Source organism: Semicossyphus pulcher, unplaced genomic scaffold (assembly GCF_022749685.1).
Source record: "Semicossyphus pulcher isolate SPU_LCO1_2020_fin unplaced genomic scaffold, fSemPul1.0.p SCAF_4, whole genome shotgun sequence".
Lineage (NCBI taxonomy): Eukaryota > Metazoa > Chordata > Actinopteri > Labriformes > Labridae > Semicossyphus > Semicossyphus pulcher.
The window spans coordinates 49,013-75,279 of NW_027211715.1; the positions used below are offsets into that span (position 1 = coordinate 49,013).

The 26,267-nt window shown below is 43.0% G+C and overlaps 2 protein-coding genes across 3 annotated transcripts; one reads left to right on the forward strand and one right to left on the reverse strand.

The window, feature by feature from the left end:
- The first annotated feature begins 481 nt into the window (after window positions 1-481).
- On the forward strand, window positions 482-4,082 carry LOC138607187 (E3 ubiquitin-protein ligase RNF170). The gene is made up of 7 exons (XM_069679752.1): window positions 482-522; window positions 826-915; window positions 2,228-2,330; window positions 2,672-2,750; window positions 3,370-3,443; window positions 3,535-3,645; window positions 3,732-4,082. Exons 1-7 carry the CDS (start codon window positions 482-484, stop codon window positions 4,080-4,082), a joined length of 849 nt encoding a protein of 282 aa, XP_069535853.1.
- Window positions 4,083-4,337: 255 nt separating this feature from the next.
- pfas (phosphoribosylformylglycinamidine synthase) lies at window positions 4,338-24,881 on the reverse strand. 2 transcript variants are annotated; one of them, XM_069680319.1, is made up of 28 exons: window positions 24,786-24,881; window positions 23,167-23,289; window positions 22,087-22,222; window positions 21,824-21,929; window positions 20,020-20,212; window positions 17,244-17,349; window positions 17,034-17,174; window positions 16,684-16,808; window positions 16,472-16,600; window positions 16,241-16,378; window positions 14,737-14,865; window positions 14,569-14,642; window positions 14,338-14,494; window positions 14,199-14,260; window positions 13,792-13,953; window positions 10,931-11,167; window positions 10,194-10,424; window positions 9,749-9,929; window positions 9,571-9,654; window positions 8,042-8,197; window positions 7,715-7,834; window positions 7,481-7,626; window positions 7,191-7,398; window positions 7,013-7,098; window positions 6,711-6,825; window positions 6,476-6,625; window positions 6,250-6,390; window positions 4,338-4,839 (listed from the first exon to the last, which is right to left on the reverse strand). In XM_069680319.1, the coding sequence occupies exons 2-28, from the start codon at window positions 23,285-23,287 to the stop codon at window positions 4,529-4,531; spliced, it is 3,945 nt and encodes a 1,314-aa protein (XP_069536420.1). In that variant the 5' UTR covers window positions 23,288-23,289; window positions 24,786-24,881; the 3' UTR covers window positions 4,338-4,528. The 2 variants fall into 2 exon arrangements, with proteins under 2 accessions (XP_069536420.1, XP_069536421.1); XM_069680320.1 differs by lacking the exons at window positions 20,020-20,212; window positions 21,824-21,929; window positions 22,087-22,222; window positions 23,167-23,289; window positions 24,786-24,881 and adding an exon at window positions 19,677-20,007.
- Between the last annotated feature and the right edge of the window lie 1,386 nt (window positions 24,882-26,267).

A 26,267-nucleotide genomic window follows, 5' to 3' on the forward strand; every position in this document is an offset into this window, starting at 1 on the left:
ACACACTCCAAACATCAGTGTTAGAGTGACCTGAGACTGGACTTTACCCACCTGGCCCTCAGGAGTTTCCTGTTTCACTGTCAGTAAGTGAAAACCTGCTTTATCTCCTGACCTCACAGACCCTGACCCCTCGCTCAGTGATGGCACCTATTTTTAGAAGACCAGAATGTCCAAGAAGCTGCGATCTGAGGTCAGCTGATAGAGATATTAACAGAGCTATTTACAGCAGCTGTTCATTAATCAGTCCATCCATCCATCACTCACTCAATCTATCAGATAAATCTATCTATCAACCTTAATGACTTAACTGCAGAGATTGTGGATACGGAACATCCCTCCTGTTTCTGGGTTGGTAATGTAATAATAATGTAATAATTTATTCAAGTTAAAATGTATTAGTGTATTACAGTTATGATTAAATAATGTAATAATTTATTATAGTTATAATGAAATAATAATGTAGTAATGTAGCACATTGATCATGTCAGAGACAGAGTCGTGTGAAGCTGGCCTGCTGGCAGAGTAAACTCAAGTAAATGATTGACAGGTCAAATCTAACCTACTTAAACACAGTGTGGGAGGATCAGCTTTGATCTGATGGAAAGTCATGTGACCAAATAGTTTCCTTTGACCAGATTGGGGGGGGGCATTTAATTATTTTAAACTAACACTATATCCCAGTCTGTTGCACTAACAGGTATTTGTACTTCTGGCTTCATAAGAGGTTGTATTGATCTGACTACATCTCTGCTAACAGGAAGACAGCAGCTGATATTAGAAGAGCAGGTTGATCATTAACAGGCAGCTCCGCTTTACGCGTTATAGTGATGCTGTCAGGCTTCACTCCACTTCCTCCTGTAACACAGAGACGACCTGTTCTACGCTAACCATGCTCCAACACAGCACCCTGTCCAGGTGAGTGTTAGGTTAGTCCAGGTGACTCTTCATTTAGTCCAGGTGAGTCCATTATAGTTATAATGTGAGTCTCATGCTAGTCCAGATGGTTATGAACTTTCTCTGTTAACTCAGGCTTTCTGCTTCAGGCTGTGAGCGCATTCACAGAAAAACGGGCATTTTACTCGTCATCTGACACTTTACATAAAGGAGCAATCATCAGCTTCAGTCGGACTGTTTAAATGAGAGGGGACGATGAAAATATAAAAGTTAATACAGAAAAAACAACTCTGCTGCTGCAAAAAGAAAAGAGAGGAATGCTACAGAAATGATTGCGTTAATACGTAAATTAATATTTTTATTTTAGCACACAAACGCTCTCAGTGCATCCCGTTTATTTCTAATTTAACAACTACACACGGTACAACTCTCACACTGTAACAGTGATGCACATGATTTCAGTTGTAGTCAGGAACTACAGTTAGGTCGGATACTTTTGCTTCATGAAAAATAAATGGAAATAACTTCGAAATAGAATTTACATTAATGTATTGATTTGACTTAATCTGTGATAAATACCTACAGACTCATCGGTTTTATCATCTGCGTTTAAGTTGCAAAACCAACTGTGCAAAATGGACATGGCGAGGCTGTGGCTCAGTGTTAGAATGGGTCATTTCTCAGATGGAAGGTTGGTGGTTCCCTCAGTCTACATGTCAAAGTGCGATGCATACAGTATGTGCTACTGTAACTGTACGGTTTTGTTCTGTTCACATGCGTAACGTTACGTTCCAGAAAGTTTCAGTATACATTTAATAATGGTCCCGACCAGGTGAGCTTTGCAGAGTAAGTTACCATGGTGATCTAGCCAGGTTAAGAGAGCCAGCTTCATGATACTGAGTTTAGGCTCAACTAATCTCTATTTAGGCAGGGACGTGGATTTCAAGGATGGCAAGTGTTCTGGTTTCCGTTTGTACAGTAGTACACTTGTAGTCCGAGTAATCTAGAGCAATCACGTTATAGCGGCTATATGACGATGATTTAGCTTCTTATTAATCTCTATAAACAGACATCTTCATGCTAGTCGCCAACAATACATTCTAGATACAAAATTCAATTTGAGATAAATTCCCTGACGCGGTGTCACAAAAGCAGATTTCCTGAGTTCAGCCGAAGGAATCCGAGATTGAGACCCAATTTACCCTCTAATCCTGCATCGTAGGTCACCCCTCAGGTTAATCTTGTGTTAGTCCAGGTGTTTGTGTTGAAAGGCATTGATGTTGTTGTGTTAATGTGTTGTGTTAATCATTGTTGTCATGTTGTCACGTTGCAGAATGGACTGCCTTCCCTCTTATGGTCCAACTGGTCACCTGAGGTCATCCAGATCAGTGCTGTGCACACCTGAGCAGTCAGCATCTTTTTCGAGCTGGCACCAGGTGAGTTTTCCTCACAGGTATGAAGTGTGACAACAGGAAGAGCACACAGGCAGTAAACGTGATTATCACAGCAGGACACACCTATGTGATAATTATTATTGCTTTAATGTGGGTCACCGTTTTAACAGGTGATAATAATCTCACTGTTTACCTGAAAAATCTCACACGTGGAGCTGAAACGTTTGATTGTATTATTAATCACGAAAGCCTTTAATCTTTTATGAATTCATACAGTATCCTCATTCTCTTGTTTTCTCAGCTGCTTCTGGCCTCACGTTTTCTTCTTCCTGTTCTTCACCCCTCAGGGTGGTAACTTGTGACTTTTCTTCTCACCTGTTCAGGACTCGACTCAGTCGTGTCCAGTCTGCCTGCAGACGGCCAGCTTCCCCGTCCAGACCAACTGTGGTCACCTGTTTTGTGGTACGAGATTCAACACACATTATATATATATATACACACACACACACACACACACACACACACACACACACACACACACACACACACACACACACACACACACACACACTAGGGCTGTCACAGCTAACGCAATAATAACGCATTAACGCACATTCCCTTTAACAGCAATATTTATTTTGACACACGACCCTCCGCCGGCCCCGTAGTTTGTGAAATCAGGAAGCGATGCAGTGGTAATGTTGTGGATAGCATGCAGAAACAAACCTTCATGAGCAGAAATGGATAAAGGAAAGCCTCTTTTAAATGTCAAATTCAGCCACTTAGTAAAAATTCAGTACGTTGAGTCTTAAATATCACTTGCTGCACAGCTGAGGCAGAGAGTGAAAAGTGACTTTAAGAGATTAAACGTTGACGAAAATTATTTTTATTCTATTTTTATCTCCTACTGCAGACTCAATGACTAATTACTTATACATATATGTGTGTGTGTGTGTGTATATATATATATATATATATATATATATATATATGTGTACATATAATACTTTATGTATACACACACAGAAACGTATCCCAGACAGACATGTCTTTGTAATTGGTGTTCTGTGTTGTGCTTCAGCTCCCTGTCTGATGGCGTACTGGAGACACGGCTCCTGGTTGGACGCCATCAGCTGCCCTCTCTGCAGACAGAAGGTAACATTGACGGACACACTGAGGTCACAGTGAACAGTGTGAAGGTTATTAAAGTTCATATAGTGTTTCTGAGTGTATTCTGATTGGACAGGTCAGCGTGTTGTGTCATCTATTCAACGAGAGTCGATCAGACTGTCAGTCAAAGGAAGTCCTCGTGGAAATCACCGACTACAACAAGCGTTACTCTGGAGCCCCAAGGAGGGTCAGTGACCTTCGACCTTTTATTATCCTGAATATAAAGTTTTTTTTATAAAATAGGATCTGTGACCTTTGACCCTTCCCCTCCAGGTAACAGACTACCTGTGCGACGCCCCCCTCCTCCTGCAAGTACTGCTCCGGGGTCTGGGGACTATGGGAGGACTGGTGTGGCTGTTTTTGTTCAGGGTGGCCCTGTGCTGCGTGGGCACAGTGGTGTCCATCTCCTACCCTCCTCTGGACCCTCTCCCATCGTCGGGACACCCCCTCGAGACAAACCCCTCCCTCTGTGGACTGCTGGGGGTCCTGGACGACCTGGTGGTGGTCATCCTGCTCTTGATCTGTGTTATCAACATCAACCAGCAGATGGCACCAGACACAGGAGGACAGTCTGCTAATGCTACCAGCCCAGGAGGAGGGTTGGAGGGGGGCACTGTAGACTGAGGGAGGCTGGGGACTGGGGGGACCGATTCTAAACCCAGTGAAAAACTTGTGATTTAATCTTTATTCATGATGATTGATATGTTTCTTACACACCGTGTTTAACTCCAATGTCTGTACTGTAAAAATATTCTGTAAATATTTTCTATTATTAGAATTTTATGTTTTTAAGTATTAAAGAATATTTATTATGTTTGTGTTATTATATATATATTATTATACATTATTTTGACACAAGAGTTTGTAATGAATGAAATATTTTATTATTGTGAAACGAAAACGTATTGAATAAAGACTCCGAAAGTACTACAGTAACACTACAGTGATACTATACTACAATAATAGTACAAACTTACGTACAGTATTACAATACTAATGAGTAAAAGTACCACAGTAACAGTTTGAATGTATCTCATGAGTAACACACACAGACACACACACACACACTCTCACTGTGTGTTTTGGCACCAGGCCGCGGCGTTCTCGAACATGCGTAACCACGGTGAAGGTGTGAGAGACGCTTGGAGGCCCCTGGGAGCCCAGGGCCACTGCCAGCTCAGCGTGCAGCGCTCCGGGTGCGGCATCATGGCCAGGTGTCTCCCGTCTCCGGAGCAGAGCCCGGCCACGCCCCCCGGGGAGCCGTTAGGGTTCAGAGGATACTCCTCAGTGGGAAGACCCCGGTCGTCAAGGTAACGGAGGGGGGCCAGCCCACCTGAGAGGATCCGGTCCTGAACATGCGGGGTCCGGAACTGCATCACACCTGTGAGGAAAGAATACCTATTGACCTGCTGCCCTGAAGAGTTCACACCTGTTTTACATCACCCGTCTCTGCTAGGTCTAGGTATGATTCTTATTTTCAGCCTATTAATCATACACCAGTCTGTATCTGTTGTTGTTGCTCTTTCTCTCTCTCTTGAGATGTGTGTTCTCTAGGGCGGAAACAAATTGATAAATAAAATAGTTGTCAACAAATTTCATCATCGACTAGTTGGGTCTTTGATATGATACACGGCACGCGCTGTGAAAACGTCACCTGGGGAAGCCAGCCAATGCAGCGGCTTGTGTAGCTCACATGATGAATTACAGGAAGTTAAAACATCTTCAGTGTCCTCTGGGACAAACATGAATTATTCTCAGTGAGGACTCTGTTTGTTGTGCAGTGCTGATGATGTGTCCACCTCCGGTAGATTAGTGTCCGTTCACAAGGACAAATGCACGGTTACGGTTTCTAACGTTCATTTAAAAACAAACGGACTGAAACTCCGCCTGTTTCCTCTCCTCTCCGCTTTGTGATGGGCCCACAGCCGGGCCGCTGGTGAAGCTGCGGAGGACAGAATACAGTGGTAGTAAAGCTGTTAATGAGCTAATGCCACTGGTAAAGCTAGTTTAACGCTCACTCTTGATAAAGCTAACGCCCAGATTTATTAAACATCATAACATGGAGAGAAAACTGACGGAGAGTATTTCTGTCCGTCACGTTGTTTTTCCGGCAGAACGGACACTAAGCTATCGCTAATTAGCTGAAATTCAGTCGGACAGACTCTGGAGCATAACACAACGTTATGGAGTTTTTGAATATTTCGTTCCGTTAGTCAGAGACAGACTGAAGTGAATCTTTTATTTATTCACAACAGAAACTTGAGCAGTGTCTGATTAAATATATTTTGGTTAGTTACATTTCCCTGTTATACTCAGCTCACGGCTGCATCCCCAACGTCGTTTTTATTGTCGTGGCCTCGTCTGAACTTTCCTTTTTCATGTAACATCATTAAGTAAATCAACAAGAAACTCATTGAGTTACATAATTGATATATTAACATTGCATTGTACAAGAAAAACAAGATATTTTTTTGTGTTTTGAATATATGCTAAAACTAATACAACTAAAGTTGAGCTTTGTTCCTTTTTATCCGATTAATAATGAAATAATTGTAGAAATAATCGACAGATTAGTCGATTATTAAAATAGTTATTAGTTGCAGCCCTATTGTTCTCCATGAGTCTGGTTGTGCTCAAGGTTTCTGCCTGTTACAGGAAGTGTTTCTGGCTCATGTTGTTCTCTGTGAAGAACGCTCTGTTTGTTAAGGTTCCTCAAATAACTGCTTTGTGATAAACATAAAAAATGTATTGTTTCAGTCCCCTGTCTCAGGTGGGATTTAGGAGGACATACCCTCTCCGTGAGCGACCCACACTCCCAGTGCTGAGCCCTCCATGCCTCTGAGCCAGATGGATGGGGACTCCTGGATCCCGACGCTGACGAACCGGGACTCGAACCTTCCAGACTTATTTTGGGTCAGAACCACGTCGGCACCTGAGGAAGAATCAGAAAATGTTTTAAAGCCGTCAGCCATGTTGGTTTTAATCACAGCAGCCATGTTTGTCTCCATCACTCTGACCTGCTCCTGCCTTCTCCTCGCCCACCCAGCCCAGCAGAGCGAGCAGCTGGCAGCCGTTACAAACTCCCAGACTCAGCGTGTCCACACGGCGACGGAAACCTTCAAACTCTGCCTTGGCTTTGGGGTTGAAAGTCACAGAAGCTGCCCAACCTGTGAAGAAGATGAAGAGTGTGTCACATGAACAAAATTGTGTGTGTGTGCGTGTGTGTGTGTGTGTGTGTGTGTGTGCGTTTACCTTTAGCTGATCCCAGCACGTCTGCGTAGCTGAATCCTCCAACAAACACAACGGCTTTGAAAGAGTCCAAAGTCACAGAACCAGAACACAGATCCTGCATGGTAACGTCCCACACCTGCGCGAGGGCACGCACACGTGCACGTGCACGCACACACACACACACACACACACACACACGCACACGCGCGCACGCACGCACGCACGCGCACACACACACACACACGCACACACACACACACACACTCTAAGTCCTGCACACAGTTCAGTAAATATAAATGCATAATATTAACAATAAAAATTACCTGGAAGCCGGCCATGTGCAGAGACACGCACATCTCTCTGTCTCCGTTACTTCCTTCCTCTCTGATCACGGCAACTCGAGGACGAACTGATGCAACGAATAATATATTTTTAACATTAAGAAACAGCCCTGTTAGAAACTTAATCTGTGATAATGGATCCACTCCTGTTTGTTCGTACCCAGCTGGCTGACGCTGGGCATTTCAGAGGGGTCAAAGGTCAGTTTGAAGAAGGGCTGTGTCCTCTTTGCAAGCCCCGCCTCTTCCTGTCTTACACACGCCTCATTGGCTTGGAGGCGCTCAAGCTGGAAACTGGTTTCCTCCCACAATGCCCTAAGCTCAGGCAGAGACGCTCGCAGTACTTCCTGTCCGTCCACACGAATTTTAACCTGAAACATGACAGAAAACGGTCAGAGCCACTGCCAACACACCTGAAAGCACCTGAGACACACCTTCTGGTCCATGTCTCACCTCAGCGTGTGGTCCAAAGCCGGCAGTTCTGCCGACACGACGACACTGAAGACCGACGTCACCAAAACGCTGACAGACGGACTGAACGTGAAGACAAGAAACCTCGAGAACCAAACCTAGCTCCTCGCTGAACAACAGCTCCATCACTGCACACACACACACACACACACACACACAGTTAGGATCTTTTTGTGTGTTTCCTGTATAGGTGAGAATTACAAAGAAGCCTGTCACCTTCAGCTCCATCTGATGACAGCTCCACGTCAATCCCTCGGTTTCCTGCAAACGCCATCTCCAGCAGACAGGAAATAAGCCCTCCGTCGCTGATGTCATGTCCTGCGCTCAGAAGACGATCTGAGAGAAGAGAAAAACCTCCTGTTGTCACTTGCGAGATAATGCACTGTGAGCGAAATGGTTCCTTTGCTATAACAACCCGCTCACTGTACATTAACCTGCCGATTACACTCTGATTACACTGCACACTTAATCCAGCAGGGGGCAGTGTGCACACAGATGAGGCCTTTAATGAATTTCAGTATCAATCTGAAGTTAGAGACTGACCCTGAATCAGCGTCTGGGTGGTGTTGAAACAGGAAGTCAGCAGTTCTGGCTGATCCAGGTCAGGACAGACGTCCCCCAACTGACTGAAGCACTGAGCCAGAGCTGAACCCCCCAACCGGACCCGACCGGGACTGAGAGGGACCCACAGCAACAAGCCTGCAGAGACAAGCGAGAACAAGACAGACAGGTCGTGAGTCATCAGAGCTAAGTTAGAGAGATGAGACACAAGACACGAGACACACAGAGACGAGACACGAGAGTTAAAATAAGAGATAAGAGACGAGAGATGAGAGATGAGACGAGACACAGGACATGACATGCGACACTAAACATCAGACGAGAAGACACAAGACCAGAGATGAGACATGAGACCTAAGAGACAAGAAACAAGGTGAGACATAAGATATTTAAGATGAAACATGAGCAACAAGACTTTAGAGGACAAACAACATTAAAAAAATTTGATAACACAAGACATGAGAGACAAGACATGAGAGATAACACAGGAGAAGACACGAGAGATGACAGAGGAGACACGAGAGATGACAGACGAGACACGAGAGATGAAAGAGGAGACACGAGAGATGACAGAGGAGACACGAGAGATGACAGACAAGACACGAGAGATGAAAGAGGAGACACGAGAGATGACAGACGAGACACGAGAGATGACAGACGAGACACGAGAGACGACAGACGAGACACGAGAGACGACAGAGGAGACACGAGAGACGACAGACGAGACACGAGAGATGACAGACGAGACACGAGAGATGACAGACGAGACACGAGAGATGACAGACAAGACACGAGAGACGACAGACGAGACACGAGAGATGACAGACGAGACACGAGAGATGAAAGAGGAGACACGAGAGATGACAGACAAGACACGAGAGATGACAGACGAGACACGAGAGATGAAAGAGGAGACACGAGAGATGACAGACAAGACACGAGAGATGACAGACGAGACACGAGAGACGACAGAGGAGACACGAGAGACGACAGACAAGACACGAGAGACGACAGACGAGACACGAGAGATGACAGACGAGACACGAGAGATGAAAGAGGAGACACGAGAGATGACAGACGAGACACGAGAGATGAAAGAGGAGACACGAGAGACGACAGAGGAGACACGAGAGATGAAAGAGGAGACACGAGAGATGACAGACGAGACACGAGAGATGACAGAGGAGAGATGACAGAGGAGACACGAGAGATGACAGAGGAGACAGGAGAGATGACAGAGGAGACACAAGAGATGACAGACGAGACACGAGAGGAGACACAAGAGATGAAGGAGGAGACACGAGAGGAGACACAAGAGATGAAGGAGGAGACACGAGAGATGACAGAGGAGACACGAGAGATGACAGAGGAGACATGAGAGATGACAGAGGAGACACAAGAGATGACAGAGGAGAGATGACAGAGGAGACACGAGAGACAAGATATGAGGGTTTCTATGTGTGTGTGTGTGCGTGTGTGTGCGTGTGTGTGCATGTGTGTGTGAGAGACACCTTCTCCATCTGGGTCCTCAAGGTCGGGGGTCACAGTGGCTGTTATGTCAGGACAAACAGCGTACGCAGAAATAACCAGAGCACCTAAAAAGGAAAAGGCAGGAGGACAGGTTTACCTTAGAGACAGACAGACATACAGGACAGATTATACAGAGAGACAGACTGACAGGTTCTGTACCTGGAGCTTTGACTGTTTCTCTGCCGACTCGTGCTGCCATACTCAGAGAGTCTTTGCCGCCGTCGATGGCGATGCCAAGCTGACCCATGACCTCACACATGGCTCTGCAGGCGTCCCACAGACACGCCCCCTCACCTGGCAGCTTAGCCGCCCACATCCAGTTCCCACTGCACTTCACGTCCTAGAAGATAGAACAACATAGTCCTCAATCCTGGACCATGATTTATCCTTAGACCTGAATTTATCTTAGACCTGGATTTATCCTTAAACTTGAATTTATCTTAGACCGGGATTTATCCTTAAACTTTAATTTATCTTAGACCTGAATTTATTATTATTTATTATTTAATTGGTTGATAAATGTTGCTCTATGATTAAAAAATGACCGTCATGTGTCATGTATCTGGATTTAAAATTTTCCTCGCTCTCTCTGTCGCTCATTTACCTTCAGAGCTGTGATTTTGGCAAAGACCAGATTTGTCAGAGCCTCGCCCACCGCCATGCGAGCACCTGCTGCGGGACACAGCAGGCCTTTAATTGGCTGCTCCCCGATGGCGGTCGCTGCTCCTTCCAGGCTGAACGGTGACAGAGCAACCACAGCCACGTCAGCCAACGGGGTGTGAAGAGGGCCAACACATTGTTGTTGGGCAACCAGCCCCGTCACAGACCGGTCCACCTGGAAGAGGGAGGGGATGAAGACTGGGAGTGTGACACCAAGTCTCCACAGATGTAGTGTAGAGAACAGGAGCCCTTTTTACACTGTGGTTCTGCCTCAGCGCCGTAACGAAGCTCTGCCTTAATGCAGCCAATGCCATTTTACATTGGACCAAACAACGCTGGCATAAAGCCGCCCCAGTGTGATTTTACACAGCGACCCGGCGTTGCAGAAGCAAAGCGTGTGCGAGGGGTAAACAAGCAGCGCATGCTTTAAACACACACACAGTGCTGTGCCGCCCTGCCGGCTCTGCTGTTTACACAGACGCCGTTTCTCCTCTGTTACTACCTCCGATGCCGCCTCAGAGGTGTAACCACTTTGCCCCACCATTCAGCCTCCTTGCGTTCTACATAGAAGACAGAACGTAACAGAGGCGTAATCATCCCGGCATGAACTGGCAGTGTAAAAAGGGCTAGGGACTAAAGGAACTGGAGGAACTACAGGGACAAAAGGGTCATAACACCCACCTTGTTGGTCAAGTAACGTTTGGACGCCACAGCCGGTAGACGTAGAACTCTTTCCAGAGCATCTCTGACTGTCAGACCAGCAGGAAATATTAGTGGCTTATGGGTCGGGGTCAAACGCTGCACCTTAAACCGCTTCTGTGGCATCTTCCCCAAAACCCACTCCAGCTGCAGGTCCACAGGACAGCGGGCCTTGTTCTCTCCATTACCACTGCCGCTCTCATCATCCACCAGCACCATCTGTTGGACAAACCAGACTAAAATAAACTCAACAAAGTCTAGTCGTGACACTCATGTCGTGATGTTAACCTGATCATCATCTGTACTGCAGCGACTGTTTATCATTATCTGTACTGCAGTGACTGTTTATCATCATCTGTACTGCAGTGACTGTCTATCATTATCTCAACTATAGTGAATGTTTATTATTATTTGTACTGCAGTTAATGTCTATCATTATCTCAACTGCAGTTACTGTCTATCATTATCTCTACTGCAGTGACAGTTTATCATTATCTGTACTGCAGTGGCAGTTTATCATTATCTCTACTGCAGTTGCTGTCTATCATTATCTCAACTGCAGTGACTGTTTATCATTATCTGTACTGCAGTGACTGTTTATTATTATCTCAACTGCAGTGACTGTCTATCATTATCTGTACTGCAGTGACTGTTTATCATTATCTCTACTGCAGTGACAGTTTATCATTATATCTACTGCAGTGACTGTTTATTATTATCTCAACAATAGTGAATGGTTATCGTTATCTGTACTGCAGTGACTGTTTATCGTTATCTCAACTATAGTGACTGTTTATCATTATCTCAACTATAGTGACTGTTTATCATTATCTCAACTATAGTGAATGGTTATCGTTATCTGTACTGCAGTGACTGTTTATCATTATCTCAACTGCAGTGACAGTTTATCATTATCTGTACTGCAGTGACAGTTTATCGTTATCTGTACTGCAGTGACAGTTTATCATTATCTCTACTGCAGTGACTGTTTATCATTATCTCTACTGCAGTGACTGTTTATTATTATCTCAACTATAGTGACTGTTTATCATTATCTCAACTGCAGTGACTGTCTATCATTATCTGTACTGCAGTGACTGTTTATCATTATCTCTACTGCAGTGACTGTTTATCGTTATCTCAACTATAGTGACTGTCTATCATTATCTCTACTGCAGTGACTGTCTATCATTATCTGTACTGCAGTGACAGTTTATCATTATCTCTACTGCAGTGACTGTTTATCTCAACTATAGTGACTGTTTATCATTATCTCAACTGCAGTGACAGTTTATCATTATCTCTACTGCAGTGACTGTTTATTATTATCTCTACTGCAGTGACTGTCTATCATTATCTGTACTGCAGTGACTGTTTATCATTATCTGTACTGCAGTGACTGTTTATCATTATCTCTACTGCAGTTAATGTCTATCATTATCTCTACTGCAGTTAATGTCTATCATTATCTCTACTGCAGTGACTGTTTATTATCTCAACTATAGTGACTGTTTATCATTATCTCAACTGCAGTGACAGTTTATCATTATCTCTACTGCAGTGACTGTTTATCATTATCTCTACTGCAGTGACTGTCTATCATTATCTGTACTGCAGTGACTGTCTATCATTATCTGTACTGCAGTGACTGTTTATCATTATCTCTACTGCAGTGACTGTTTATTATCTCAACTATAGTGACTGTTTATCATTATCTCTACTGCAGTGACTGTTTATTATTATCTCAACTATAGTGACTGTTTATCATTATCTCTACTGCAGTGACTGTTTATTGTTATCTCAACTATAGTGACTGTTTATCATTATCTCAACTGCAGTGACTGTCTATCATTATCTGTACTGCAGTGACTGTTTATCATTATCTATACTGCAGTGACTGTTTAACGTTGTCTGTACTGCAGTGACAGTTTATCATTATCTCTACTGCAGTGACTGTTTATCATTATCTCTACTGCAGTGACTGTTTATTATTATCTCAACTATAGTGACTGTTTATCATTATCTGTACTGCAGTGACTGTTTATCATTATCTCAACTATAGTGACTGTCTATCATTATCTGTACTGCAGTGACAGTTTATCATTATCTCAACTGCAGTGACTGTCTATCATTATCTCTACTGCAGTGACTGTTTATTATCTCATCTGCAGTGACTGTCTATCATTATCTGTACTGCAGTGACTGTTTATCATTATCTCAACTATAGTGACTGTTTATCATTATCTGTACTGCAGTGACTGTTTATCATTATCTCAACTGCAGTGACTGTCTATCATTATCTGTACTGCAGTGACTGTTTATCATTATCTCAACTATAGTGACTGTTTATCATTATCTGTACTGCAGTGACTGTTTATCATTATCTCAACTGCAGTGACTGTCTATCATTATCTCTACTGCAGTGACTGTTTATTATCTCAACTATAGTGACTGTTTATCATTATCTCAACTATAGTGACAGTTTATCATTATCTCAACTGCAGTGACAGTTTATCATTATCTCATCTATAGTGACTGTTTATCATTATCTGTACTGCAGTGACTGTTTATCGTTGTCTGTACTGCAGTGACAGTTTATCATTATCTCTACTGCAGTGACTGTTTATTATTATCTCATCTATAGTGACTGTTTATCATTATCTGTACTGCGGTGACTGTTCATCGTTTTCTCTACTACGGTGATCTTATCTGTAAATTGAAGACACTGAACTTACAGAGAGGTTCCAGACTGAAACAAACACAATGAAGCCTCGTTGAATAGGATTGTGTAACAGTATCTTTATGTCAGCAAGTTCACATACTGCATTCAGGCTGAAACCTACCTTGCCGTCTCCACTGATATTTCCCACAAAGTCAACGGGACACTTCTCTCTCCGACAGACTTGCTCCAGGAAGGGTCGGTCTGATGGGCGGAGCAACAGAGCATTGCTCTCCTGATACTCCGCCCCCCACAGCTCCAGCACGCTCAGAGTGGGGTCTCCTTTCTTAAGCCAGAGAAGATAAAAACAGAGTGATAGAAAGGAGAGAAAAAAAACAGCCAGAGTAAAAAGAGAAAACAAAGTCAAAAGAGAAGAAAGAGTGAAAAGAGAAAACAAAGTCAAAAGAGAAGAAAGAGTAAAAAGAGAAAACAAAGTCAAAAGAGAAGAGTAAAAAGAGAAGAAGAAAACAGTAACAAGAGAAGAAGAAAATAGAGACAGAAATTAAGAGCAGAGTGATGGTGTGCCGTTACCTTGAACCTGCTGCAGTAGATCACAGCTCCTGCTGGCTCACTGAGCTCCTTCAGAACGTTTCCTGAACATGATTAAAGATGTCATTATTTTATCTACAGTCTCTTCAAGCTCTCCAAGAACTTATCGAACTGTTCGTACCGTTTCCTCCCGCCCCCTGGTCATGTATGCTGCAGATTGGGTTACCGGTGCTTCTTTCCAGACACGCCCTGAGAGCTCGATTCATCTTCTGCTCCATCTCAGCATCTCCTCTCTGCACCGCCCCCAGGTCTCTGGTGCTTGAGTTGTCCCCCTGGACCTGCAGGACAAAAACTGTTTAGAGACAGTAAACTTGAGCACAAGGTCTCTTTGAGTCTGAGATTTACTGCAGACCTGCACAGAGGAGGCTGCTCCCCCCCCCACACCGATCCTGTACACCGGCCCACCGATCTTCACCACCTCCATTCCTGATCAACAAGTAAAGCAGAGATTCATTGATCTGTGTGGAAATAGAGCCTCTGCATGTATTAAACACGTCACTTATAAAGTTACAAACATTACCTGTCTGTGCCTCTTCTTTCTCTACATGAGCGTCTTCAATGGAACCGAGTCCGCCACTGAACATGATTGGTTTGATCCACTCTCGCCGCTCCCCGTTAGCCAGCAGCATGCCGAATGAACGTGCAAAACCTACAGGAGGTAGCTCATTTTTACCCTCAATAATCTGTAGATTTTAACCATTACATCATTTATAAAGTAGAACCACCATTTCGGATTACGATGTCCTATAGATGTCTATGAGTTCTGGGAAATGGTTTATAAAAACCTAAACTGTACAAAATATCATCTATAAGTGGAGAATATTTACTATAAACAAGACTAGGTCAAAACCTAGCACTGTTCTCGGCCAAAGTACAGAGTGAAAATGAATTGTGATGAGTCCTATTGATCTCTGATAGCAACATTAACATCTCTTCCTGGAGTAAAAGTCACAGGCATGGAGAGTAAAGTAGGGCAACACTTCCGGTATGCTTTTTCAAAGTAAAAGCCTGATCTGGAATTCTGACTCCCCTCGTTTGTACACAATGCTTTTATTTTGAAGTGTTTACCGGGCCTTGGTTTTTTGTTTGTTTGTTGTTTTTACTTTATTTGTAACTTTTCCAGGAAGTGATTTAATGGATAAAGTCACTCCTTGTTGTGGTTCCTGCTTAATTTTCTTTGAAATAAAGATGTAGTCATAAGTCTCCCGCAGGCCATGAGTATGTATGTTAGTAAAAACAAATAAATCACATCATGTTACAGATGTAACTTTGGTGCGATCTATCCCTCTCTCCCCCTCGCTCGCTCTCTGTCTCGGCTCATACGGTTGTTTTTCGCTGTGTGTTAATTAAGGTCCAGTTTTTGATATAAATAAGATCGTTTTCTGTTAAGACCCACGGAGACCTTTAAAACAAAGACCACAAACTACCCCTGGATATGCGCGCTGCAGACATACATGTAGGTGAGGGCAGCAGAGGAGCAGCGGAGGAGCAGCCGCGCCTACTCCCCGAACAAAGTATCCAGAGCCATATAGACAGAGAGTCGCATTACTGGAGGTCCAACATGCTCCATGATCCACCATTGCGATGTCGCAACTCTCTCTCTCTGGCTCTAAAAGTACCGTCACTCAGTCAGTCAGTCAGTCAGTCACATACAGACCCATGTGTAGGGCTGACCCCGGGGGGAAGCCAAAAACTGCCAGTTTGTCCAGGAGGGGGCGGCAGCTAAATGAGCTCAACAGCAGATAATGTGATGCTGAAAAAATCTCCCAGAGAATCTCGACAATTCAACAACAGTAAACACTTCAGAGAATAATCCTGAAAATCAAAAGTCACAATATAATATTGGAGTTTAAACATCTTATGGCTCTACCCGGTTATCGACTAATTTCAGTAAATGAAGGTGTGTGTTAATGTTTTACAGCAACACAGAGCCCAGGACAAACATGATTCTAATAGAGGCCCTGGTCACTATCTGAAAAAAAAAACCTCAAGTAAATCCCAGCATGCACAAGTAGGTGCTCTACCTGAAAGGACAGGTTCTCCGAACTTGTTGCCGTAGTCTGAGGCTCCGTCACTGGCCTTGATGGCCACCTGCAGCGGAGGGGCAAAGCTGGAGGGGTAGTCCCAACCCTCTCCTTCAGACTCCCAGGGGAGCACGTACCCTGCAGCGAGATGGTGACGAAAAGAACTCTTTCACACATTGATTTGAGAACTCTTCATGCCTCTGGGAGAGAAGGAAGAGTGTATTTGCAGACCTGGTATATGCAGGTTGCCAAAGCAGTATCCTGCAGTGCCAGCAATGACGTGTCCTCCCCGTCCAGCACTCTGCACATCTCTGATACGACCTCCCGTCCCAGTGGTGGCTCCGCTGAACGGGGCTACACCTGTGGGTCATAGGTCACAGGTCATAGGTCAGAGGGGACTGATGAGGAATATTTAGAAAACAACAGGATGTGTGTTTCCTGACCTGTCGGGAAGTTGTGGGTCTCTGCAGTGAAGATGACGTGTCTCAGAGAGGACCGGGTCTCATATGGGCTGGCTCGGGATGGATCTTTAGGATAAACACACTCCAGCTCCACCCCCCTGATACCACTGGACACACACACACATTTGACAGAGAGTCACACACACACCGTTCACACAAGCCATCGTAACATAGACACATTCAGACAGTGAAAAACAAACAACAAACAGAAGAGAGGACGAAGCTGTCAAACTGTGTGCAGCGTCTAACAACACGCCTACACACTCACCTTTAACACTGACAGGTCTGTTTAATGTCAGACACACACACACACACACACAGGCAGTGTGTACCTGCTGTTGTCACAGAACTTGATGACGTTGTTCTGGTTGCTGTGTTGCTGTGTCTCCATTATGAGGCTGAACAGAGTTTCCTTCTGCTCCTGCCCGTCGATCTCCATCAGCCCTCGGAAGAACCAATGACGACTGTGTTCACTGAAACACACAGAAAACATTAGAAAGGAAAGACTACACACCCGAGAGGCAAGCACAACCCAAACTCACCTGTTGGACTGGGCCAGGTCGAAACACTCCACGCTGGTGGGGTTCCTCTGAATCCTCTGGAACATGGAGGTGTAGAAGTCCAGATCCCAAGAGTCGAAGGCCAGACCTACAACCAGAACAGCACACCCCCGAGATGTTCACGATTCAAGATGTTTGCCACTCCATTTATACGTTTCTCGTTCAAATAAAATATAATTAAGTATGTGACAAAATAAAGGCAGCAGTACTAAAAATTACACATTCTGTCACGGGGTCATTCAAACACTGGTCTATGTCATAGACTGTATAAAAAGATGGACGATATGACAGCTCCCTAAAAGTGAAGCCAAAACATTTCAAGCGCCCCCTGCTGACTGGCTGCAGTATAGCTCATAAAGCCTGCCTCCTCCATGTTAACAGATGGGACATGAGTCAAACTATAAAATCAAAATATTTAATTAGTTATTTGATGCTGTCAAAATGATGATTGACAGCTCTGTTGACAAATACGGCTCCTGCAGCCAATCAGTTCCGGGTGAGCAGAGCGGAGGACGAACGGTGAGAGGAGACGTAACTAAAACAATCACTACAGTCACTGAAGTTTCCATACCTGTGAACTTTAACCTCAGACCAACACAAGAAGCTGTTCTGCTGTTAAACACGCTGGCGTGCGGGATCCTTGCTGTTCTTTCGGTAAGTTAAGTGTGTGTTTGGGTTAGCGGAAGTGGCTACGGCCGCTTCACTCGCCGATCTCTACTGCGCAGACTCTGGCTCCGTATGATGTCACCTTCGCAAGATGGAAGCGCCTGACACAGGGGCTATTTTGGCATCAATTTCATACAAAGGGAGCAGATGGAGACGTGTTGTCCGTCTATATATACAGTCATTGGTCTATGTTAAGACTTATTCAGTTAGCTTTAGCCTGTCTTGTAGATGCTAACCTGCTAACTAGCTAATGAAGAATTGTGATTAGTCGTGTTAACTTTCCATCAAACAGTGTCTTTATTCCCTGAGGTCAGTGAACACAACACTCGACTCTTTAAACTGTAACCGGACTCTCCCCACTCTCACTCCATCAGAGTGAACTCTGTGTGACGTCACTCCCAAAGCTGAACGGAGCATCTTCATTTAGGTGAAGGGATTAAATACAGCGCAGAGCTTTGAGACAAATTCCCCTCACTCCAGCGGACAAAGGAAATGTGTGTAACCATGGTTACATGTCACACAGAGAATAAAAGCTGTGTAAATACCAGCGAGGCAGAGTTGTTAAAATCACTCCACATCAGGAGGAATATAAACTCGGTGACATTTCTGATCTGTAGATATATTTTTAATCTGATGTTAACGGGCTTCGTTACAACGCTGAGGCGGAACCACGGGGTATAAAGGGCTATTAACACATAGTGAACACACACACACACTAACAAACTGTTACACGCACTAACAAACTGTATCACACACTGTAACACACATTGTAACACACACTAACAAACTGTAACACACACTGTAACACACTGTTACACACACTAACAATTTGTAACACACACTGTAACACATATTGTAACACACACTAACAAACTGTAACACACACTGTAACACACACTTACAAACTGTAACACACACTGTAACACACTGTTACACACACTAACAAACTGTATCACACACTGTAACACACATTGTAACACACGCTAACAAACTAACACACACTGTAAAACACAAACAAACTGTAACACACATTGTAACACACACTAACAATTTGTAACACTGTAACACACTAACAAACTGTATCACACACTGTAACACACACTAATAAACTGTAACACACTGTTACACAAACTAGCAAACTGTAACACACACTGTAGCACACACTAACAAACTGTAACACACTGTAACACATGCTAACAAACTGTAACACAATGTAAAACACACAAACTGTAACACACATTGTAACACACACTAACAATTTGTAACACACACTGTAACACACACTAATAAACTGTAACACACTGTAACACACGCTAACAAACTGTAACACACTGTAAAACACACAAACTGTAACACACATTGTAACACACACTAACAATTTGTAACACACACTGTAACACACTCTAACACACTGTAACAAACACTATAACACCCACTAACAAACTATAACACACACTGTAACACACACTAACAAACTATAACACACACTGTAACACACACTAACACACATTGTAACACACACTAACAAACTATAACACACACTGTAACACACATTGTAACAAACTATAACACACACTGTAACACACACTGTAATACACATTGTAACACACATTGTAACACACAAACAAACTATAACACACACCGTAACACACACAAGTGTATGTGAGTAAATTAAAGCATTAGTCGTGTCCTGTGACTTTAATAAAGTTGTAATATCATGCGTCATGTGACATCATGTGACCTCATTACCTTATCAGCAGTAACCTCACAGATGGCGGCAGGAGGATGAAGAGGAGAAGAGAGATAGGAGGTGGAGAAGAAGACAAAGAAGGAGTAGGAGGAAGAGAAGAAAAAGGAGGAAGAGGAAGAAGAAGGAGGAGGATTAGAAGAGAAAGAGAAGGAGGAAGAAAAAGGAGGACGAGGAGAAGAAGACGAAGGAGGAGGAGGAGAAGAGAAAGGAGGAGGAAGAAGAGATGGAGGAGAAAAGGGATGAGGAGGAGGAGGAGAAGAAGGAGTAGAACATGAGGATTGATCAAAAACTCAGTAAAGAGATAAAAGACGAGGAGGAGCCGAACTCAAACTGAACTCTCACCCAGATCTTTGTTTGCCGCCTCGAGCGCTGCTCGGCCCGCCCCCAGGACGTCCACTTCCCACACCGGCTGAGGTTTGGTTTCCACGGTGAAGGAGGTTATGGGATGTTTGTAGATACACTCGGTCATGTTGTCATAGAGACACTCAATCAGCTGATTCACGACTTCATCACTCACACTTGCTCCGTCCTCGGGCTGCAAACACACATCAAATCAGTGTGTGTGTGTGTGTGTGTGTGTGTGTGTGTCTGTGCCATGGGCGTAGAAAGCATAAATAAAGTGGGTGGGACAATTTGACGGGGGGCTGGCTGTCACTTCCTGTAATGTGGTGCCTTTTAACAGGTAGTTTGATGGGTATATTTTGTGATTTCCTCCAGAGGAGGTGGCCCCAGGCAGATCACATGTTTGAAGATATTAAAAAGCTAAAAGAACAGAAATGTATTTGATGACTAACTCAGAGCCACCTGTAATAGTAACCACTCGCTGTTTATTTAAACTGGAGGATCTCTTTATGCTTGCATGCAACTGCAATTTCTGTAAAGTGAATTTGTTGTTAATAAATCAATGAGTTAAGTGGAGAGGACAACTGTAGTCATAGTAAATCCTATAGTCCCACAGTGCATATTTTGAAAGACCCGAGGCCTGTGTTATCTTGTTGGTTTTGTTTACACACACATTTTTACACCACTGCTACCAAGAAAAGAGTTTGCTGGAGTTAACGGACTACTAACAGCAGCGATGATGACTTACTTTTCTCTTCTTCAAAAATCTGATTTCTATGCAGTGGTGGATAAAGTACCTGGAAGCCATACTTGAGTAAAAGTACATATATCAAAGCAGAAAAAGACTTTGGTAGAAGTAAAAGTCAGCTGTTCTAATATTCGTAAAAGTTTTAAAGTATCTGATCTTTTTTGTACTTAGGTAGGTAAGATGGAGAAGAGAGCGGACTTTGCTTCAAAATTTGAAAGATCATAACCTCCAGGCCCCTCCCCCTCTCTCTCCCCAGCGCTCAGTCCTGCCTCCAAAGCCCTCCCCACAGAGGAGGCTGTCATGCATGCGCAGGCTAGTAACCACGGCAACTGAAGGAGCCAGGTATACAACATGGCAGACACACCAGTAAAAACGTGACACGACAACAACCGCAGCCGTTGTATTACACCACCAACACTATCGAAGCAGAGACACATCAAACCAGTGGAAATCAGAGTTTCTGCTGTGACGGTAATCTACAGCTAATTCTATTCAGCAGAACCAGCAGCGCTTAGCTTGCTAACAGAGACTGTGGATAAAACAGAGCCAGCTCAGCAGTAACTCACTGATGTTGAGCACATTTAGCCGTGAGAGCACAGGCAGTAAATTGCTGCATCTCTACTCCTCTCCTGCTGTAACGTGTGTTGGGGGGTACGTAGTGAGTGAGTGGTTAAGCGAGAGAGAAAGACCGGTAAAGTGAGACTGTATCGAATGGAGCAGAGGAAAAGGGGCAGGGAAGTTGATGATCTTCTTCTTCTTCCACTCAATACTTAAGTAATGCAATGAAGTACTATTACTTAGTTACATTAGTACTGTTTCTATAGGAACTAAAACGTTAGCGTTGGCGCTCCCGCTGCATAGTGTCCAGGTGCACTATACAGCTGAGAGCTGGGTAAAAGGTAGCAGTGAAAATATGGGATGGAATTTCCTTTTATGGAAATTCTCCAAATGAGTAGGCGGAATGGATTCGACGGAAAGAGTGCGGGTGGGACTTGTCCCACGCACATATAATGGTTCCGATGCCCATGGTCTGTGCGTGTGTCTGTGTATGTGTACCTTGATGAGGAACCTGCGGGACACCTCGACTCGAGTGATGTCATTGAGGCCAACACTGTGGCAGATGGAGACGGCGTTTGTGGACCAGGCGGTTGAGAAGTTTAGCCTGAACAGCAGGAAAAACAAAACACTTCCTGTTCTTCTTCTGCGGTGACTCAAGCATTAATCACAAACAATACTGAGAAACGAGTCACTTTTAACAGCGTTTTTACAAATCAAACACTCGACATGAATCAGCCTGTGATTCAGGTGTGCTGCAGTACCTGGGTCCAATCTCCACCAGAGTCCCGTCCCCGCCTTCACTCAGTTGCGGTTCCTCAGACAGCGGCTCGGCCTGCAGGGGGGGCTGCAACAACCAAAGCAGGACCTGCTTCTCTTCAGGACTGAGATCCTTACAGCCTGCATGACATGGACCGGTACAATCAATAACAGAACAACCGATAACAGACTGATCGATAACAAACGACCGATCACAGAACGACGATCACAGACTGATCGATAACAGAACGACGATCACAGAACGATAAATTAATAATAAAAATAACAGAACGACTGACAACAGAACGACCGATCACAGACTGATCGATAACAAACGACCGATCACAGACCGACCGATCACAGAATGATCGATAACAGAACAACCGATCATATAAAGACCGATCACAGAACGACCGATCACAGAACGACCGATCACAGAATGATCGATAACAGAACGACCGATCACAGAACGACCGATCACAGAACGACTGATCACAGAATGATCGATAACAGAACGACCGATCACAGAAAGATTGATAACAGAACGACCGATCACAGAACGACTGATCACAGACCGACTGATCACAGAATGATCGATAACAGAACGACCGATCACAGAACGACCGATCACAGAACGACCGATCACAGAACGACTGATCACAGACCGACTGATCACAGAATGATCGATAACAGAACGACCGATCACAGAACGACCGAGCACAGACCGACCGATAACAGAACGACTGATCACAGAATGATCGATCACAGAACGACCGATAACAGAACGACCGATCACAGAAAGATTGATAACAGAACGACCGATCACAGAAAGATTGATCACAGAACGACTGATCACAGACCGACTGATCACAGAACGACCGATCACAGAACGACCGATCACAGAACGACTGATCACAGACCGACTGATCACAGAATGATCGATAACAGAACGACCGATCACAGAACGACCGAGCACAGAACGACCGATAACAGAACGACTGATCACAGAATGACGATAACAGAACGGCCGAAAACAACATCGAGGCTTTAAGCTCATCCTCATCTTCATGATGTCACTCACTCACCTATCAGGTCCACGTTGTAGCACAGCTCAGAGATGATTGCCAGCTGGGGGTGGAGCTTGGCTGCCCTCTGTAAGGCCCGCCCCCTCACAGCTTCAGCACTGTAGAACCTGATGACAGCCATGACTGACAGACAGACAGATCAATACCATCAATCACTTCATTAAAAGGTCACACTGATCTTTGACCCCTTTGACTCCTGATCAGCTGAGATCCACATACACCGATAATCAGACCAGCTGATCATATTACATGTCTGTGTTGAATACTCGATTCTGATTGGTCAATTATAGCATCTAAGGTCTGTCATTTCTGTATAGCAGCTTGTTGCCATGGAAACAGGGCTGATTACTGATCATATCATTCCGCAGAAAGAAGTCCAGTTAATTTACTGTCAGACCATTTACTGAGGAGAAAGAAGAGAGACGAAAACAGCTGAGAGAGGAAGAGAAGTTAAAGACAAAGGAAGCACAAGTTCAATGGACAGATTGAGTTTTTTGAAGTGGGTTGTATGAGGTAATAATCAATAGTAAGAACAGCTCCAGTTTAGAGAAGCTGGCTGGAGTCTCTACACAGAAGTTAAGCTAAGCACATCTGCAGATGGGGTCAGGAGTACCACGTACTTTAGCCACTTAAAGGAGTCCTACATATAACATGTCAGATTAAGTGAACGCTAGCGATGGGTATCGAGAACCAGTATTTTCTTGTACCAGTACACCTATACCGAAAGTACCGATAAGCTCATGTTCAAATGGTGCTCCTATTGGTATTTAACGTTAACATTACGTCTTATTTAATGTTGTTTTCATTCAACCGTTTCGTTCTAACGTAGCTCACATTCATCCTAGTGATGACGAGTCCCGGTGGTTCAGATGGCAAACTGAGTGCAGTTCTATTACGCAATGTAAACAAACTGCCTATATCAGCTGTGCGCTCAGTATCAAACTTTCAGTCCCCTGGAGATCTCCCTCCAGCCAGCTGCCACAATATTGGAGTGACATAAAGAGATATTGTGTATCTAACTCCTTATTTCAACTAAGGAGTGGCACAGTTTGTTTGTTTTTTTAAGATTTTTTTTTGGCCTTTGCGCTTACTGATGACAGCTGAAGAGAGACAGGAAATAAGAGTAGTAATAATAATAATAATAATAATAATAATAATGATAACGTGTCCAATCAGGATCAGGTACAGCAGACAGGAAGTCACAGTTTTCAGTTTCCTTTGATAACAACTTCATAGTTTTTATTGAACTTTTACAACTTTGTTCACCGACACACACACACACACACACACACACAGCCACAGACAGACACACACACACACACACATAGTCGGCGGATAATCAGCCTGTTGATTGTGTGCATGCTGCAGGTCAGGAGCTTTCTGTTAGCCCTAAACCACATGAACACACACACACACACACACACACACACACACACACACAAAGATAACACACCATTAATGTGACCCGACTAGGCAGAAAAACGACTCCACTTAAATTAACAGTCGGGGTCTGTGTCATTCCAGCTAACTTTAGCATTAACGTTCCTTGTTTGAATGCTAAGTGGCTAGCAAGCAACAGAGTTAGCAGACATCTCGTTAGCATCGTAAGCTTCACTTACGGTTCAGTCTGCAGTTTCAGGCTGTGATCGAGAGAAATTTCGACCCACGGGCAAAGAGTTCAGCTCCTTCTGGTCTCAGCAGCGCGGAGGTCTGAAACTGTGAAGAGGTCTACACAGAGCTCTGCGCTCACGTGGGAAAAACTTCACTGTGTGCGCATGCGCAATTCACCTTTCATAAAGTATGGAAAGGCGGAGCCAAAGACGTACAGTATATAAAACAATATATAAAGGTACATAAAACATGATTTAAACGGTATATAAAACAATATATAAAAGGTATATAAAACATTTAAACAGTATATAAAATGCTACACAAACGCTATATAAAATACTATGTAAACACTATGTAAAACGCTATATTAATGGTATATAAAACGCTATATGAAAAATATATAAAAAATATATAAGGTATATAAAAAAATTATTTAAAGGGTATATAAAAGGTATATAAAATACTGTATAAACTATATACAGTGCTGTATAAAAGGTATATACAACACAAATGGTATATAAAAAACTATAAAAGGTATATGAAACTCTGTATAAAAAGGCACATAAAACGCTGCATAAAACGTATATAAAACACTATATAAAATGTATATAAGACATTGAACGGTATATAAAATACTATATAAAAGGAATATACAACACTGCATAAAATGTATATAAAACATTTAAACATATAAAACACTGTAAAAAAGGTATATAAAACACTATAAACTGTGTATGAAACACTGTATAAAAAGTATATAAAACATTATTTAAACGGCATGTAAAACACTATATAAAAGGTATATATCCTCAAATTCAATTTCAATCAATCCATGTAAAGTGTCTCGAGATTACATTGGTTATGATTTGGCGCTATACAAATAAAATTTGACTGATTGATTGATGTACAACACTGTATAAAATGTATATAAAAATTTTTTTTAAACATATAAAACACTATTTAAAAGATATATAAAGCACTATAAACTGTATATAAAACACTGTATAAAAGGTATATAAAACATTATTTTAAAAGTATGTAAAACACTATATAAAAGGTATATAAAACACTGTATAAAAGGTATATAAAACACTATATAAAAAGGTATATAAACCATTATTTTAAAAGTATGTAAAACACTATATAAAAGGTATATAAAACACTGTATAAAAGGTATATACAACACTGTATAAAATGTATATAAAACATTATTTAAACATATACAACACTGTATAAAATATATATAAAACATTTAAACATATAAAACACTGTATAAAAGGTATATACTACACTGTATAAAATGTATAAAAAACATGTAAACATATAAAACACTGTATAAAAGGTATATACTACACTGTATAAAATGTATAAAAAACATGTAAATATATAAAACACTGTATAAAAGGTATATACTACACTATAAATGTTCGCTCCATTTGTAGGACGAATCGGATGTGTAGGACATGTAGGACGTATAGTTGTAGGACATG